Here is a 17,882-nt window from a genome sequence, read left to right as displayed (position 1 = left end):
GCAAGTTATAATTTGAAGCATATATATATATATATATATATATATATATATATTTAAAGTGGATGCCAGTGAGTATTTTCTTTAGGCATTGAATCATTCTGTAGGTAAATGAAATATGTTCAATCAAAACAATCCATTTAAAACCCATTAGTAAGATAAATCACTGTGAATGAAGCAGAAATAGGTACTTCCTGCTTGTCCTCAAATTCTTTTCTGTACCAACACTCATTTTCTACCATTGGTCTAATCTAAAGCATAATACGATGCTTATTATTTAACTAAATAATAATCATTTGTTGAGTGTTTTCTATTTGCCAAGCACTATTTCTAAAGCTTTAATGCCTTATTTAGTGAACATAATGAACATAATTACTTAGGTGTTAGTATATCCATGTTACAAAGGAGGAAACTGGCATTCAGAAAATTTAAGTTTGTTTCCCAGTGTCCTCTAGCTAGCAAGGCTTTCTATCCCAAGAATCCCAACAAGAATCTGTGCTGCCAATCATAAACTCATTCATTCATTATTCTCAAACCTGAATATTTTGTTTCTTGGCCTTAGAAACCTGAAATGTCTTTTGATATCTTGGTAATACTGTGATCAGTTTAATCCATAGTTTGATGATGAAACTACAGAATATAAGGCAAATTATTTATGTAATATTAAAAAAAATAGAAAAACTGTCACAGAACAAAGACTGATGGTACAAATTCTGTGTTCCTGGAACGCTGTTATAATGAATTGGTAATTGGCATGGCCATTCTCTTCCTAGGAATCCACTCTGGCCAAATAAATTGTATTTTAAACATAGTGGCTTAAGGAAACATGCTGTGCAGTCCATTCATGGGATATGACAGTGATATCAATGAGTGGAAGCCACAGTAAGAAAAGTTCAAAAGGACAAAGTGAACCTTTGTCTCTGTCACATACATTCAGAAAATGCACATACATGCCTCTATTGCTAAAGCAAGGTAGATGAGAAATACACATGCATGCATGGAGTTGAAGTTGTAATGAATGGAAGGGGAGGTATCTAAAAAAAGAACTTTGCTTAGGCACTGGCTAACGAGTGAAATAAAAATCTATCCAACTACTTTCATTCAAGCACTGAAGCATTGTATTTACTTTGATGTCTCTGAAAAACTGATTTTTCCAGATATATATTCATTTTAGTCACAAAGAGATGATGCTTAGCCTTGGTGAAAAGACTAAGCATTTGTGAACTATAGATGAACACATTATTTTAGAAGGTGACTTTTTTTCTAGAATATCTCCTCTTTAGAACTTGGCAGGCCATCTTTGCGTTTCCTGTGTTGGCTTGCTCTGTTCTGTGCTCTGGATGAGTTTGGCGGCACAGGCTAAATTATACTCATGACTTGGAGAGAAGTGTGTGGCCTGGATGTATTGCATATTGCTATGATTTATAGCACGTAGACCAGATGAACTCAGAAAGTCCCCCAGGTATATAAATAATGGCACATAGCAGGATTTTAGACTTGACAAATATCTTTCAAAGTTCTACTGTGGTAAGCTACATATTTTGTAATCTTTAAATAAAAAGAATCTCTAGAAATGCTAGAAACAATGTAGAAACATTTATATTTCAAATATGAAAATCAAATCTTTTGATTGATCTTTTTGTCCAATAGGTGGATATCAGTGTTCTTAGCTCTCTAGTCTTTATTGTTTGCGACCTCATTTAAATTTAACTCCCAAAAGGGTTAAAAAAGTATCAATGCTCCTTTTTGTTCATTAAAATACTCTATGATAATGTATAATGTAATAATGTATAGCATGCCATATTTTTACTTTGTTTTTACATATATTCTCTTGTTTGATTCTTCTCAAAGGTCAGTTAAGTAGAGTGACCAGTAGAGACCAAAAAAAAAAAAAAAAAAAATATGCCAGAGACCTTTCATACAATGTCCTACCTAGGGCTCTTTGCTAGCCTCATACCTGTCTGTCTGTGTCTGTGTCTGTGTCTGTTGTGTCTGTATCTCTGTCTCTTTCTCCCTCTTTCTCTTTCTGTCTCTGTCTGTCTGTCTCTCTCGCTCTCTCTCTTTCTCTCTCTCTTTCTCCATTTCTCTCTCATAGTTCTATAGACTGGACTTGAAAGTGAGACAGAAATAAAAGTCATTAGCCTTTATTCTAGATTCTAATATAAAATATTCTTTTTAGTTGAGATTAATGTAATGTGCCACAAAATGCGAAACGTAGTAAGTAGTAAACAGAGTTTGAATATCTTAAAAGACTTTTTTCACTAATGAAAATACTTGCTTGAGATAATTAACATAAAACTATTTACCCATCTGGCTATCAATATTTAATCATTTATTAATAGACAACTACATATTTTGAATTTAGTGTTTCAGGTCAACACTTGGCTAAGATATTCAAAATTTCCCACAAATCTCATCAGACTACATCAGAAATAATGCATGACAGATGGAAAACAAAGATTTTCCCTGTATGGTGGATTTAACTTTCCAGCGTTCTAAGTTCCTGTATAAGCAAAAAGCTTTCAGGACAAATGGTAGACATGGACTTGGGAGATAGACTGCTATTTCTCCAACAGGGGAGTTTGCTCACTCTCCTTTTTGCTTGCTCTGTGTGTCTCTGTTTCTGCCTTTGTAACTCATGCTATACTCAACATCCTTTTGTAGATTTTCAGGAACAGCTTTTAATCTGGAAATTATGGCTTCCTGAAAGAATCACAGAACTGAATGAAAGCTTTACCCCAAAGCTTCTATGCATTACAAAAGCTTGCACTTGGATAATAAAAATATTTAGCCTCAGGTGACTGAGAACACTTACTGTTGGTTGCATAACGTATGGCGGATGAGGCATCCATGAAGTACTCTGGACCTATGCATCAAACAGCATTTATTAGCACAAAGCAATCACAGAAAGAACTTGGTTCTTGTGTTCAGTGGAGTCATACTTGGTCATGAGAAAGTAGAATCAATCTGACTTTACAGCCAATTAGTGCTCAAAATCCCGGATAAAAAGAGAACTCATGACCAGATTAATTTCATCCCTGAACCATGATGAAATGTAAAGCAACTTCCCATTTCACTGGCTGGCTTCTATGCCCACATGGATCACATTGGATCCTACAGCACATTTTGAGTTTGGCATTGAAGCTAAAGTTTTCAAAAGCCTCAGAGATTATTTATGTGTCAACCTCCAGGGATGCTTGCTAAGTAATTAAAGAAGAAAGAGTTGACTGTTAAGTTGTCTTCATTTTCTGTTAGTGGTTACCTTGAATGCTATAGTGATTCGATCTTAGAAATATGCCCAATCAGTACAATTGGTGCTAAGACTTAATGAAATAAACCAGAAATTTTGGGATAATGTTTTGGGTTAAAGCCAAGCTAAGCAAGTTGGTATCTTTCTCTTGCTGACACTGCAATTGGTATAGCAAATAAAAATGAACATTTGAGCAGCCAACTCTTCTTAAATAAATCATAGGTCAGCCAAATGAGGAAATCAGCATGTATAAGCTGACTGTCATATAGAAAACTATAGAGATTATGTTTTCAGTATATTTATACCGTCAAAATTGCCAATACACTTTGGATTGTAGAAAGTGGCAACAAGCAAGAATCAACAACATGGGAAATTGCTGTAATCTCTGTTTTGAAAAACGGAAGCTACAGTTAAATTCCACTGATGAGCTCTCCCACGTAAAATCATTTTTCTGTGAATAAATTATTCATATCATCAAAGTGACCTACACTGATGCTCGATGGGTGGTCCTGGCCAAAATAGAGGCCAAGATCAGAGAAAAGAAAACACATACATACGTGTGCATCTACCCTCACACAGGCACACACACAAGCAAGCAGGCCTGCCATAAGAACAAAATGAACAGCACCTGCACGTCGCCTCATGAGTCCCAAGGAAAGGTAACTAAGAAGTTCCCATTCTAGGACCCTTTAATGCAGTTCAAACAAACGCCTATTTCATTCACCCATGCACATGTTTCAAGATCATGATTACAGAAAAAAGAATGAAAATGATCTTCTTTGGGGGAATTGATTAAGGAAAATGTTTATTTTCTCAAGTTTGATGTTCTGACAGCCGGGACATCCTAAAATGAAGTATGTAGTGGCTGAATAAGATGAAATTTCATTGCATTACTTGTAGTCAGCAATATTATAGTTTTGCCCATTATAAATCATCCCTGGCAGCGTTTGCAAAACACAGAGAAGCCCATGCACACACACACATGCATGCATTCTCTTTGTCTTTCTCTCTCCAAAGAATTTTTAAAATACACTAGATTCTCTCTTTCTACATGTAGCATTTAAAGGTATTTTCTGAATTAGAAATAAAAGAACTTTTGAAGACCAATATTAAGTAAAGAAGAACAAGGACAAATATCACATGCTTGATAATTCAAAGGAATAAGGTATTTACTATTTTTGAGGTGCAAGTGTGACTTAATTCATCTGTGTACTTAGAGTTAATGGGTTACAACACCTGATTTACGACACACACTGAGTCTTAGCTTTTCTTATATTTCAAACTTGAAGAGCCCTTACTGTCTGTTTTGATCTCTTTGGGCCTGAGAAAGAGATAAGAGCAAGGAGTAGGAATAACTTTTCACAACTTTGATAATCTCCCTATTTGGGAGAAGCGTGATATAACATTTATCTGTAAAGCTTTACCAGGACCACTGTGACAAAACTGGATGACAGTGATAAAATAGCCTGGAGTCAGTGAAGGAATGTCTACAAACGTGCTTTTAGAAAAGACACAATAGGACATATAAATGGCCAAAACACAAGACAACAAGCAAAATAATTTCCTGGTGGTAAGACAGCTGTCCTAAGACTGGCTGGAAAGGATCCTAACCATAAAAACTCAGCAGGAGGAATGAAATTATGCTGGATTTTATTATTCCATGAATTGATGCACACCAGTCCTAGAAAGAATAGGCTGATTCCAAACTTGAACATTAAGACGTGACTAAAGTGTATGAGGATGACTTTTGTTTTAGTTTACTGTGCTCTATTTGCCTATAGATAGTGAATTAATGGTAAGAAAGATCTCTCCTGAGGTGCAGGTAAATCAGACATACCTGGTATGTGGAGACAGGGGAAGCAGCAATGAATGGCGTGATAGATGTCTGTGGAATCATGCGGTTGGTTGCAATACTGTACGGTGAAGAATAAAATCTGCAAACAGAAACAACAAAAAAGAAGATTCATGAAGTTGCTGCATGCCTGGCCACTAATCAAATCTACCAAGAACAACTGGGAAAACAAGAGTTTCCCCTGCATGTTTTTCCACCACTTGTTAACAGGACCATTCAGAGCTTGACAGTATCTGATTCTTCTAAAAACAAATCATCTAAGCAAAGCAACAACTTCAAGTGATCTTACAAAATTACCTATACAAAGTCTCTTAGGCCAAGTGAGCATAATAGTGTCTTTAATTATAGGAGGAGGAAAGCCAGAGACATCATTCTTCAAGAACAGATAATGGCAGTCTAAAGCTGTCTGAAAGAAAGGCAAAGGAAAACATCAAGCTTTAGAGAGATGGCAGATCTTACACAGACAGGAACTACATCTCTTTATTCAAGAAATCAATCAAAAAAAGCTCTGGATATCGGGTCCATGCCCACATGAAGAGAACTCTATCTGCATGACAAGAGAAGACAGAGGATGGTTTGCATTTAAGTTGGAATAGGGTTAATTTTGGGTTTTATAAAGGCACTGGGAGAAATATTGAATAGTTGAGATAAAATTTTGGTGATTCTTTGAGAAGCACAAACATTTCTAGTCTTCCAAGACCTTTTGTCAAACAATCATAAAATTATGGTGAGCAAGATTAGTAATCCATGTATCAAAAGAGAGATCATTCTGGAGATCTTTAAAAGGGTAGCTCCTAGATGTAAAATCAGTGACATGCCCATCTCTGATCAGCCTACACCCCAGCATTGCAACTTGCTTAATGCTTCAGTAGAATTTTAAATCAAGCTTCTTTCTTCAAGTCTCACTATAACTAAAGACTAATAGGATCAGTCACACAACAAACAAAACTAGGTTGTCTGAGACAGAGTATTTCCCTGATGTGAGAGTGGATATGAAAAACACACATCCAGGAAAATGAATCGTATTTCACATTGCAATATGCTTAGCAAGTGATGGTTAGTACGCACATATTTTTAAATTAGTTGGACAAAGCCTTAATTAAGCCTGATGAATCACTGATATTTTGAACAGAGAATTTCATGGGTTAATTTAAAAAGAAGCAGTTTGCAATACTCACATGATTATATAAGTAAAATGTAAGGTTTCCAGGATTCGATGAGCAAATGTTGATAGTAAGACTAGAGAATTATAGCCTTAAATGTATATTACTGAGCTCTTAGCAAGAATCTCAGAGGAAAGCTGTAGATATTTGGTTTTAAAAATATAGCTGAAAAATTGGGCTTATTATACACTGTAGTTCTATTATTCATGCCTGCTGAACCCCTAATTTTACATAACTGAAAAATTTTTTAAAAGATTGGGTATAAAACTATAGAAAAATAGAAAAAGACAGTGCCAAATATTGACAAGGATGCACAGAATTACTGCTGATGGGAATGTAAAATAGTTCAGCCACTTTGGAAAACAGATTGGTGATGTCTTATAAAGCTTAACATACATGTAGTATATGAACTGGAAATTCCATTTTTTTAGGAAAAGTAAAGTATTTTATTTACACAAAACCTCAGTGCAAATGTTTATAGAGGCTTTATCAATATTTTATTGAAAATAAATACAACCCAAGATTAACTTGATTTGTTAAACTGAATCAGTAATGTATAGTACATCCATAAATTAGAATATTGCTGGGCAATGAAAGGAGAATACAGTCATCCTTTGATTTCTATGTGGATTGTCTCCAGGACCCACTCCAAATAACCAAATCCATGTGTAAACCTCATATTGTCTCCCTGATGTAAGAAACTGAAAATTAATGGACGTAAGAAACTGAAAAAGTTAATGAGGTTCAAAATCTATACTAGATATTGTGAAAGGGAAAGTAACTTCTCAGAAGGAAAGAACAATGGGATGGGTGAGAGGCAAAAAGAAAGAAGGCAAAAAAAAATATATATATATATATATACACACAAACACAAAAGATAGCTAAGATAGTTTTACTATCAATTTCTTTTAGTTAATTTAAAAAAATTGTGTTTATACTGTTTGATCAATTATGCATGCCTTTATCTCATAATCTGAACAAATAATTTGAAGATAATAATAGGACTATATTAGCCATTGCTGATTTCCTATTATCTTGTTTTGAAATTCTGTATCACTTGTTTTTATTGTTTTTTTTTCTTTAAAATGAAAAAAAATAAATAGCCTCATCCAAAGATACTAAACTCTGTTATATAAAACGCTCTCATATGTTCATATAACCTGTACACATCTTCCTGCATGCTTGGTGTGTGCTTATGGTACTTAGTACAATGTAAATGACCTATATAAAGATGAATGCACTTTTTTTCTGCAGATATACTTTTTCAAATAGTTTTCATTGTAGTTGGCTGAATGTGTGTGTGTAGCACCCACACCAAGGCAAGGCCACCTACAATTACTGAAACATTGCACATGCCAGATCACAAGTGAGTTCTGCTAAGTGGAAAAGACTAAAAAGACTGCATATCAAATGATTCCATTTGTGTTACCACAGGGAAAGATGAAAACTAGAGTTACAGACAAGAGATCAGTGGGTGCCAAGATCTGGGGGTGGAAGAAGGGATACATTTTAAAGCACAATGCAAAAACTTTAGGAAGAGATGAATGTACTGCTCAAAATCTGGCTTAGTATTGTGGTCACAGAATTGTGCTTGTCAAAATTCTAGAACTGTATCTCAAAAAGTAGAAATGTGTCCTGAATAAATTAATTATTTTTAAAAATAATGCCATATAAGAAGTTGTCTATCTACATTTCTAATTTAAAAAGATACTGAGCCTTAATCATGTGTAACACAGATGCAAAGATTGTAAAATGTCTCTTAGGGTTTCTACAGTCACTCAAATTTACCACATCCATATGTTCTTGAACCTAAAATATTCCCAATGTTTTCCATTGCAATGAATACAAAACATGAACTCATTGTACTGCCCAGAACCATCAAGATAATGCCCACCTCTCCTGATGCATTTTTATATCCCACCCTTTCTAGACCACTGGGATCCACCCATCACGCTGATTTTCTTCTCTCCCATATGTGCGTCACTAGCCTTCCCATCTTGTTACTGAATTTAGAATTCTTACTACCTAGAACATTTACCTCCACAAATCCCTGAAGACTATTTCTTGTTCATCTTTGGTCTCATCCAATTATCTTTGCCCCACCCTTTGGCGAGACACACAGCTAAAACATCATTCACCATCCATGCTTCATGTATTCTCTATCTCTTTTTCCTTATTGTTTAACACTTCCTGAAGACAGAATTTCTAAAATGTTACTTATACATGTGATGAATGAAATGTTTGTGTCCCCCAAACTTTGTGTGTTCAAGTCCTAACTGCTAGTGTGGTTTTTATTTGGAGATGGGGCCACTAGCAAAGTAATTAAAGGGGGTCATAAAGATGGAACCTTGATTGGACTGTATTAGCATACTTAATAGAAAGAAATACCAAGAAGGTTATACACTGTCATCACTATCTTCTCGCTTGATGGCTATTCTGTAAGGCAGGTAAGGCAAGAGTGGGTTAATTTGGGCTGGAATTTGATCTCTAGTATTCAAGGCTGATTTTTCCCCACAGAGGTCTTATTTATGAGGAAACATAGTATATGACAGAAAAAAAAGAGCCCTAACCAAAACTGAATCAACAGGAACCTCAATCTTGAACTTCTAGCCATCAAAACTAGTGAGAAGATAAATTTCTGTTGTTTGGGTCATCCAGTTACTGTATGTTGGTGGCAGCCCAAGCATAAAAGGTCAAAGTATTTATTTACTGTTTCTCCCATTAGACTATAGATTCATGGCAGGTAACACATCAGCCCTGTTGCCTAGCACAGAGACTGGGATGCAGTACACTTAATAACTACATAATGAGTGAGTGATGAACGAATAGAGAGTAGTTTAGGAAATTAAATAGTGATTCAGTGCACAATGGCCAATGACAGACAAATCGACAATAGAAGACGGGTCCTTGAAAGAGATAAGGAGTTGAAAGATGAGACCTCACAAAAGAGCATCTAGTAGGGTTTAAATGTTGGAGGAAATTTTATACATGCTTTCTATGCATGCCAGGGCTTTAGTAACCAGACAAAATGACCTTTGTCTGTGAAAAACATGTTTTGCATTTAATAATCTCTTTTAATTCTTACTTTTGGCAGGTCTTATTTATGAAGCAGTAAACAGAAATACATGTCCAGGGCTCATAATAACATGACAGACATCCATGACCACTCAACAACTCCTTCTCACCATCATGCAGTGGCTTAACTTCTTCTGTTAGAAATTTAGGTTTCTCCTTCTTATCCTGACAGAGAAAATCATGCATCACATTTTAGCATGGCTGGTCTATTTTGTAAAATGTACCAATTGGAGTATTAAAAATGAAAGCAATAAAAATTGGATTGACAGGCAGAGTTTACAGGAAATTCTATGGGGAAAATAGAGAGCAGAAACATAAAAAAACCAGCCAAGGAAGCTATTACTAACTAAAGAAACCCTTGGGGGAAAATTTAATGCATTTTTGTTCTATCTGCTCTAATCCCATCCATCACACAAGAATGGTATTTCATATTTTCTAGTAAGCTCCAACACTGCCACTCAAGTCAGAGTATCATTTAGAATGGAAAATACACTGGAAAGAATGAACTGGGCACCATTTTGGTTCTCTGCTTCCGGTATCTTGAAATAAGCTCTTCTAAAGCCCGAACACGTACCAGATGAATTTATAGAAAACTCATGCTAAAGTCGTGACAAGAGAGGTTGTCATGAGGCTTAGAAAAGACTGCATCTAAAGAAAATATACAGACTCCAGAGCGAGACTACAGAATGTATTTCCCATCTCTTACTCAGTCCTGCCATGTGTCCATGTTATTGTTTGCAAACACTTTCACATAGGCAGCACGTCAAAATAAAATGAAATCAGTAAAGTCTAAATAAATGCTTTAGGCAAAGACATCATGCTACTGGGAAACAGGAAGGAAATAGACAATTTTTAAACGATAATAGCAGATATAAAGTAATTTCTTAAATGTGTCTTTTTGTATTTATACCTGGGAATTTATGCATTTTGTCTTCCAAATGTTGTCATAGAAAACTGAGCATGACTCGTTCAACAAATTGTTTTTCCTAAAAACAGTTTACTCACTTAAGAGAGATTTCATTCTCAAGATTGGCACAGTATTACAAGTATAATAGCACCTCTTTTTTTTTTTTTTTTTTTTTTTTTTTTTTTTTTTTTTTTTTTTTTTTGTCTTTTTCATTTTTATCGGTACCGGGGATGGAACTCACGACCGCCTGCTTGCAAGGCAGGTACTTATGCCGCTGAGCTAAATCCCCAGCCCCTATAATAGCACCTTTAAAAATATTTAGTCCAGTGGTCACAAGACAGAGATGATTTTGCTTTGCAGGGGGACATTTAACAATATCTGGAGATAATTTTGGTTGTCTGTGGAATGGATGCTACTAGCATCTACTGAGAAAAAGCTTGGGATGCTGTTAAATCCTGCAATTGATCGGACAACTCCCATGGGAAACACTTCTGGTCCAAAATGTTAATAGTGTTGAGACTGAGAGACCTGGCCTTGAGCAGCGAGTCTAATTACATCTGCAGAGTTTCCTATGAACAAAATATTAAATGAAAGTAGCTAAGAAAAGTTAACTTTAGAGCAATGCCATCCAGCATTCGAACACAAAGAGTTACTCGGTTATCTGACATTAAAGACAATGATGTTCTATGAGTCCAGAAAATGCAAGTATAGGTCAATAGTAAGATATTATTTTGCTTGCAAAAAAGTCATCTTTGGGGGATTTAACAGTCAATAGGAATATGATGGAATCTTATTACACCGACAATAAAAATAACTTGATTATATCAATAACCCCAGAGTAGAATGCTTTTTACTGTAGAAAAAAAAAAAAGTACAAAATCCTATTTGCACACTGAAATCAACAGCACTGGTTTGTGTTTCATGTCCACAGGCAATATTGTTAGAGCCAAACCATGAATACTATCCTCAGGGTAATACAATAGCAAAAGATAAATAAATTATTGGTCATTTTAATAGTAGTATCAACATACTTTTCACCTTAGATTTCTCTTCTAGTATAATAAGATAAGGCTTCTATATCACTTAATAGCAAATATCCCTATAAAATAGCTGGCAAATCAGTGCTATAGGAAGGCATTCTTTTTCATGTCATCTCCAAGAATACATTTTATTCAACTAAACCCTTCCAGGAGCTCTTACATTGCAGCTCTCAGCGTGAAAAGCAAAGAAAAGATGGGATTTCAAACATGAGAGGGATTGTTTCCCACCCTCCTGCTTATATTTGAAAGTGACCAAATTTCATATTGGACTGTGAAGAAAACTATAGAGCAAAAATTATAACACATTATAGAGTTCTACCAACACACTGTGAAGGAAGAAGGAACATTCTTAACATTCTAAGTTAGCCTATCATAAAGTATATACAGGTCTTTCTTTGTGGTGACTCAGACCTTCACTGTAACCTTCAAATCCTTAGATACAAGTGACATTGAACTGGTTCTTTCACAGAAGTGACAATATAGATAAACTCAGGCGGGTGACAGAACTGAAATGTTCCACTGATTAAGTGCAAATAGCACTTATAAAATGTTGCACTTACAATTACAAAATGGTCTAATCACAAAATGCTTGTTCTTTATTAGTTAAAAATCAAGTTAAATGGAAAAGTCTTTGTTTCAGTCTCATGATGCTCTTATTACTGTGGAGTTTATGGAAATAAGAGCATTCGCCTCTCAACACTGTTGGAGCTACTAACCATAAGGCAGCCCATACAATCATCAAAAGTCTCCTTCTCAAAGTACAGTGAGAGGACCCCTCAGCATTGGGAAATACATCTTTGGTGGGTGATGGGACCTCTGTAGAAGGACAGGCTCACGCCAGCGCTCATCACAGTCCTGCCAATATTCGCTGAAATGCAACCACATTTCCTCTGTAGTTGTGCAGTGGAATTAGTTTTCTTTATTTTTCTTTTTGAAAAAAAAAACATGCAAAGGTAAACTTCATAAGTTTCTCTCCCACCTCAATTTCTCAAGACTCCCTTGCTATTCACAGAAAATGATTGCTACTATTTCTTGTGTATTTACTTGTCCAGAAAAAACTTATACATACAAAGGTGAATATGTACATAAATGTCCTAGTATTTTATGTTTCTATCAGAGTTCTCTTCTTGGTCATCTCATAGTAGAATTGGACACATCCATGTCTCTGATATGATGTGAGGTTTTTTATTAAACTGTATCACCAAAATAATTTTAAACAGTTAAATAATAGAAATTTAAGGAAAAAAAAGTTTGGTGAGCTCTTCTGAATCAGCACAATTCTAACTTGGTTGGAGAGTGGTTACTAGATCTTTGGTTTAGCCTCCTCCCTGCAGTAATACGTATTTATTTTTTTGCTAGCTTTCTTCTCTCTGAGTTAGATTTGACTATGAGACCAAAAAAAGCAATATGAACAGGGAGTGTCAAACATTATTTTGGTCATTAATGCATTTTGATGAGCTAAGTGAGTTATCTAACTCAGGTTCCACATCTCTGGGAGCTGCCGCTGTTCAGCCACAGGGCAGTATGCTAAGAAAATACACACAGTTATTTTGACATCTTACATGTATAGAAATGGTTGATTTTTTTTTTTTTAGTACACTATTACTGGGTTGTAAATGTATACAATAATAGAACCAAAATTCAGCCAAACATTTAAAATTACTCTATGTGATGTAGTAACAAATAATTAAAATTATTTAGCTACAATCTTCCTATTCCTTTCAATTTCCATATGGTGTATAATATTTCTATCTTCTTGTCATCAATACACAGTGGATAGTCTAACACTTTCAAAACTGCATCCTTAACTCAGGACCTGACAAACTCAGATAATTTTGCTGCTTTGGGTAAAATTGAAGATTGTATTTCAAGGAAAGGAGGTTAAGATATTATACAAGGCCAAACTGAATTGATAGCTGGGAAGGGAAGTGATTTTCCTGACATTCGCTTGACAGAATCAGACAGATACCAACTACCATGCTCCTATATCTGATTTGGTATCCACAATACTGTGTTACACAGTCTATTAAGGAGAACAAGATCTAGTGCATATCTTCACCAGGTCACCAGGTCAGCAGGAAAATAGGTAGGTGTGTCAATAATCATGAAGTAAGAAGTCTAACTGGCGAATGTTTAATGGAAACACTGAACAGTAAAACAGAATATCAATATTTACAATAATGGTTATGTTGCACCATACCAAGTTCACTTAATCCTTAAGAAGTTTTATTAAAGAGGACTAATAATATCATCTCCTTTTCATAAAAGGAGAAAGCTAAAGTACAAGTAATGGCCACAATTTAACATGAGGTAAGCGGCAGAATTTGGATGTGCATAGATAAGAGTCCGGTTCTGGCGTGTCAACCACATCACTGCATGCATTATTTTTCTTATGATCAAGTATGTAAGTAGCTCTGCATGGTCTGGTTTGATGATGTTCTTGCAGTATTTTTGTTTTTTAAGTTTGTGTTTGGCAGGGGGGTGAGGAAGAGTGGATATCACCATGCCTGAACTCAGGTGGAAAGAATTCCTTGTATTAAAGACACAGTGGGATATTTGAGTTACAAAAAAGATCAGATCAAATGCACTAAACAACCTGTGAAACGCTATGATTGCTGTACAGGGAAGTCTGAGTTGTTCAGTAGTTAGTAAATAACACGTAATATTTGAAACAAGAGAGGTAAATTGATATGATTACACAAATTACTAAAAATATTTAAAAAGGTCATGGAAGATGGTCCGGAGGACGGTTACATTAGATCTAGGTAAAAGAGGACTTGGTACAGGTAGGGATGACCATGAAAGGAACTCAATCAGGGAGAGGGAGGCAGGGCTGGAATGAAGATAGATTTCAGATGTAGAATGAAAAAGTGTCAATAATCATTTTTTCATGAAAAATTTAGGGAAAAATTTAGCAAGCCAGATAAACTTGAGTTTATAGTCCAAGTGGCTTTAGAGTAAATTTTAAAAGAGAAAAGTAATTTGCTGTGTATTTTTGTGCTTTCATTTGAATGAGTGTAGTTTGTTCTGTGACGTGCAGGTAAGGGTAAAGGAAAGGCACAGACACCACCTAATAGCTACAAGTGTCAGGGGTGAGAGAGACTAGAAACATAGCATGTGAGTCTTCAGCTCCTGAAGTGATAGAAGCAGATGAGATCACTAGAAATAACAGTGTGTAAAGATTAAAACATGAGAAAAAATGAACAAAATGAGAAGAATAGGAGGAAAAACTGAATAGGACCATAAAATTGAAAAGGAAGTGTGCTTAAGGAACAAGAAGGAGCACCAATAAACAGTCATGAGTTCCAAGAGGTAACAAAGTTTCAAAACAACATAAATAGTAACAACAAAAAAGCAAAATGGGTAAGATTTCAAGTAGACAAGGACTAAAAGCCTCAGTTCCAAGTGTCAGTCCGCACTGGGCAATATCTACTGGCTGAACAAGGTGCTGGGCCAATTTCACCTTCTGCCCTTCAGATTAAGAAATAAAACTCAAAGTTTTAATCCTTTAGGTTTTTGATGATTAAGCACAAGTAAGTGGAAAATGACGCCTTTAGAGAATTTGAGTGTGTGCTCACGAATGTCTGAGTAAGACAGCATGTAAGAAGGTACCACCCTCTAGGTACCACCCAGTTCTCCTCTTCCAGTTCATTGTTTCTGTCTTGAGAAGTCCGATAATTAAATATGGCTCTAGACTACATTGCCTTGCCTTTCTGTAATAGTAACTCCAGTCCTTCTAGGACAAAGACTTCAGAGCCAGTTTTGTTTCACTCTCTTTTACCATCAAATGAAATCAAGTTAGTTATTAAAAGTTGTCTAATCTCAGCTCAAGACACTATTCCCAAAAGTCTTGGCTCACTATACAAGCAAGGTCAGACTCTTCCTATCATCCTGCACTTCTTTGCATGCTTATCATGAATAAACAGTTAAAGCCTTTTAATGTTAATTAACTTCTGTTGCTATCAAAGAAAGCAAAAAAGAGCAAAGACGGGACCCATTTTATTTACTAATATATTCCCAACTCTTAGTGGAGTGCTCTGAACACAAAACTTACAGATAGTTATTTGCTTAACAAGGGAATAAATCAAGTGAACCAAAGGAAAAGAAGTAGATTCCTCCCCTAATCTACTCGCAGTGATCACTCTTTAGGGAAAGGAGACTTTGGACTTCTTCTGGGATAAGACTTTGTGCTGTACACTGCCTTTTGGGTCTATTTTGTAGCACTGTGCTTGACACACTCACTGGATGCTTGAGGCAGGAAAAAATGAGTGACAGAATGACACAAATCAGTAGTGACTATTATAACACTTTCAACACCCCACAGATTTTCATTATAGGTCATTGACCAAAGAGAAAAATGAAATTAAACTCATTCCACCCTCTACATTGATCTTTAATGAAGTCTTTGTTGTGATTTAATTTGTGATGAGACTAAAAGACAGACAGCAGAATGAAAGCCATATGGGAAATCCACCATAAAGAGATGTTAAAAGAAGCAAGCAAGCAGCAAATTATTAGTGTCAGGGGCAAGACACACAATGGTAAAAAAGAATATATATATATATATATATATATATATATATATATATCATAATATTACGCAGACACACATATGAGAGAAAAGATTTCAACTAAAACTATCCAGAATTCATGAAAATTTAGAAATGCCAGACCACACATTTTAACAATCTCATGTTTTACAGGAGAAATTTGAAACTCTGTAATAGGCTACAAATTTCCACATGCTGATATCAGTAAAGAATGAAGATCTAATCACCTGAGTTGCTATCCTGCTCTCTGGCTATTAACATTATGCTGACCACCATAGGAGAGCGGAAAGTATTATGAACATAAAATTTAACCTGGAAGCACACTAGAAATTATTGAACACCAGATTGCATGATGATTTGCAGAGCAATACACTTGTCCTGGAGAAACACAGATAATTCTCCCACCTGAACTTTATCTATGTTCTCTCCTGTGTTTCAGTTATTTATGCTCCTCATTTTGGGCAAGAGGCCTAGGAGAAGGAAAGAGAGAGAGAGGGAGAGGGAAGAATCTAGCTGGCAGATAAGAGAATCACTTACAGGAAGGAAATAACTAAAATGGCAAAAAGTTTAACATTTGATTATAAAATGGTACACAAAAGAAAAACATATTTAAACTTTTTTTTTTTTTTTGGTACTGACTCAGTTCAAATATATTTTGGCAATTAAAACAGGAAAAATAGGTTCTACTTACCCATTCTGTATGGCAGCTGTGGGGTCATAGGTCAGAGCCATGCCAGCCTGCACATGGGGGAAGAGGGGAGAAGACAGATCTCAACATTTTTACTGTGATACCAGAACATGCGATTCAAAGACTTTATTTTATTTTCCATGATTAAAGTTCATTTTACTTAGCTTACTTCAAAATTAATATTGTCACTATCCACAAACCTGAACCCATCAATGAGTTCAGAGCTTTGGATGATTTGCAATTTTACTTCATAAATCGCTCACTGTCTAATTTGGTGCCCTTATATTTTCTCACTATTGTCAAGCACAGCCATGGTGCATCTCATGGAATGACACAGAGTAGAAGTAAATCTTGCAGTCAAGATAAAAATAAAAGCTACTTAAAGTGCTCTAGACCTTGTAGAAGAAACTGTTGGAAATATTAATTTTAGAATAGACACTATGCCTCAGGGTGCAGGTAATGAGAACACCAAGTGCTCCTTCGATGATTATTGGTATTTATCCTACTAAGTGGTGGAAAGGGGAGGTCATGCACACATGATGGAAGTTCTAGGCCACATGGCTCATGTTAGGGGGCAGTTCTGTTCTAAGAATGAGAACACTTCTGAAAAACTACACTTCTGTAACTGGCAGTAGTTTCAGGAAACGGTACAACTTCATAATTTCCATTCAGAACCTGCCTCTCTCTCATGCACACCAGCACATTTGATTCTTACAACAACCCTACGAAGCAAGCAGGAGAAATAGTTTCTCCCTTTTATAAATGACGACACTAAAGCATGGGAAGTCCAGGAGAGTTGCTCAAGGTCATATATTTGGAGGTGGAATCAGATTCTGACGCAGGTCTTCTGAGGTGGGATCCTTTTCATTCCTTTGCTGTGACAGTCACCTGGGGTCTGATGAGACCCAAATATCATGTCTACCAATGTGGGAGAAAGTTCTCTGAGTGAATCTATGAGCACCTCCCCTTTGGCTCCTTCCTTCCTTCCTTCCTTCCTTCCTTCCTTCCTTCCTTCCTTCCTTCCTTCCTTTCTTCCTTCCTTCCTTCCTTCCTTTTTCTTCCCCTGGATTGTCTGCATTCTTATCACTTATGAATAGGGACAAAGCACAGAGTAGAATTTAAAACTATGCGAGCTATTCACAGGGCAGAAAAATTTTTGTGTTTTAAAATTTTAAAATCAATTATAATAATATCAAATTTTGGCTTTGATCCTGAACAATTATAAATATCTAACTACTGGAAATGGAGTTATATAGATTCAATTTTTTCTTACTTCCTGTGAATCTGCAATTACTTTAAAAGATGGGAAAGAATTAAATGAATATAGAGGACTTTGTAGACTATAAGAAAAACCATAAAA

General features: G+C 35.7%; 1 protein-coding gene across 11 annotated transcripts in view; it reads right to left on the bottom strand.

The window, feature by feature from the left end:
• The window catches only part of Rbms3 (RNA binding motif single stranded interacting protein 3), a 753,628-nt gene that overhangs the window by 106,620 nt on the left and 629,126 nt on the right, over positions 1–17,882 (bottom strand). For 7 of the 11 annotated variants that reach the window (XM_063257075.1, XM_063257077.1, XM_063257076.1 and 4 more), the window contains exons 8-10: positions 16,526–16,572; positions 5,085–5,181; positions 2,813–2,863 (exon numbers count right to left, since the gene is read on the bottom strand). In XM_063257075.1, the coding sequence (XP_063113145.1) occupies positions 2,813–2,863; positions 5,085–5,181; positions 16,526–16,572 (195 nt within the window). The remainder of the gene's footprint in view (positions 1–2,812; positions 2,864–5,084; positions 5,182–16,525; positions 16,573–17,882) is intronic. The other 4 variants (XM_063257078.1, XM_063257079.1, XM_003480157.4 and 1 more) reach the window with 1 other exon arrangement.

The sequence above is a fragment of the Cavia porcellus genome, unplaced genomic scaffold, assembly GCF_034190915.1.
Source record: "Cavia porcellus strain 051 isolate PalLab524CR breed Dunkin Hartley unplaced genomic scaffold, mCavPor4.1 scaffold_10, whole genome shotgun sequence".
Lineage (NCBI taxonomy): Eukaryota > Metazoa > Chordata > Mammalia > Rodentia > Caviidae > Cavia > Cavia porcellus.
The sequence above is the reverse complement of the archived record's forward strand: the minus strand, read 5'-3'. Positions and strand labels throughout refer to the sequence as shown.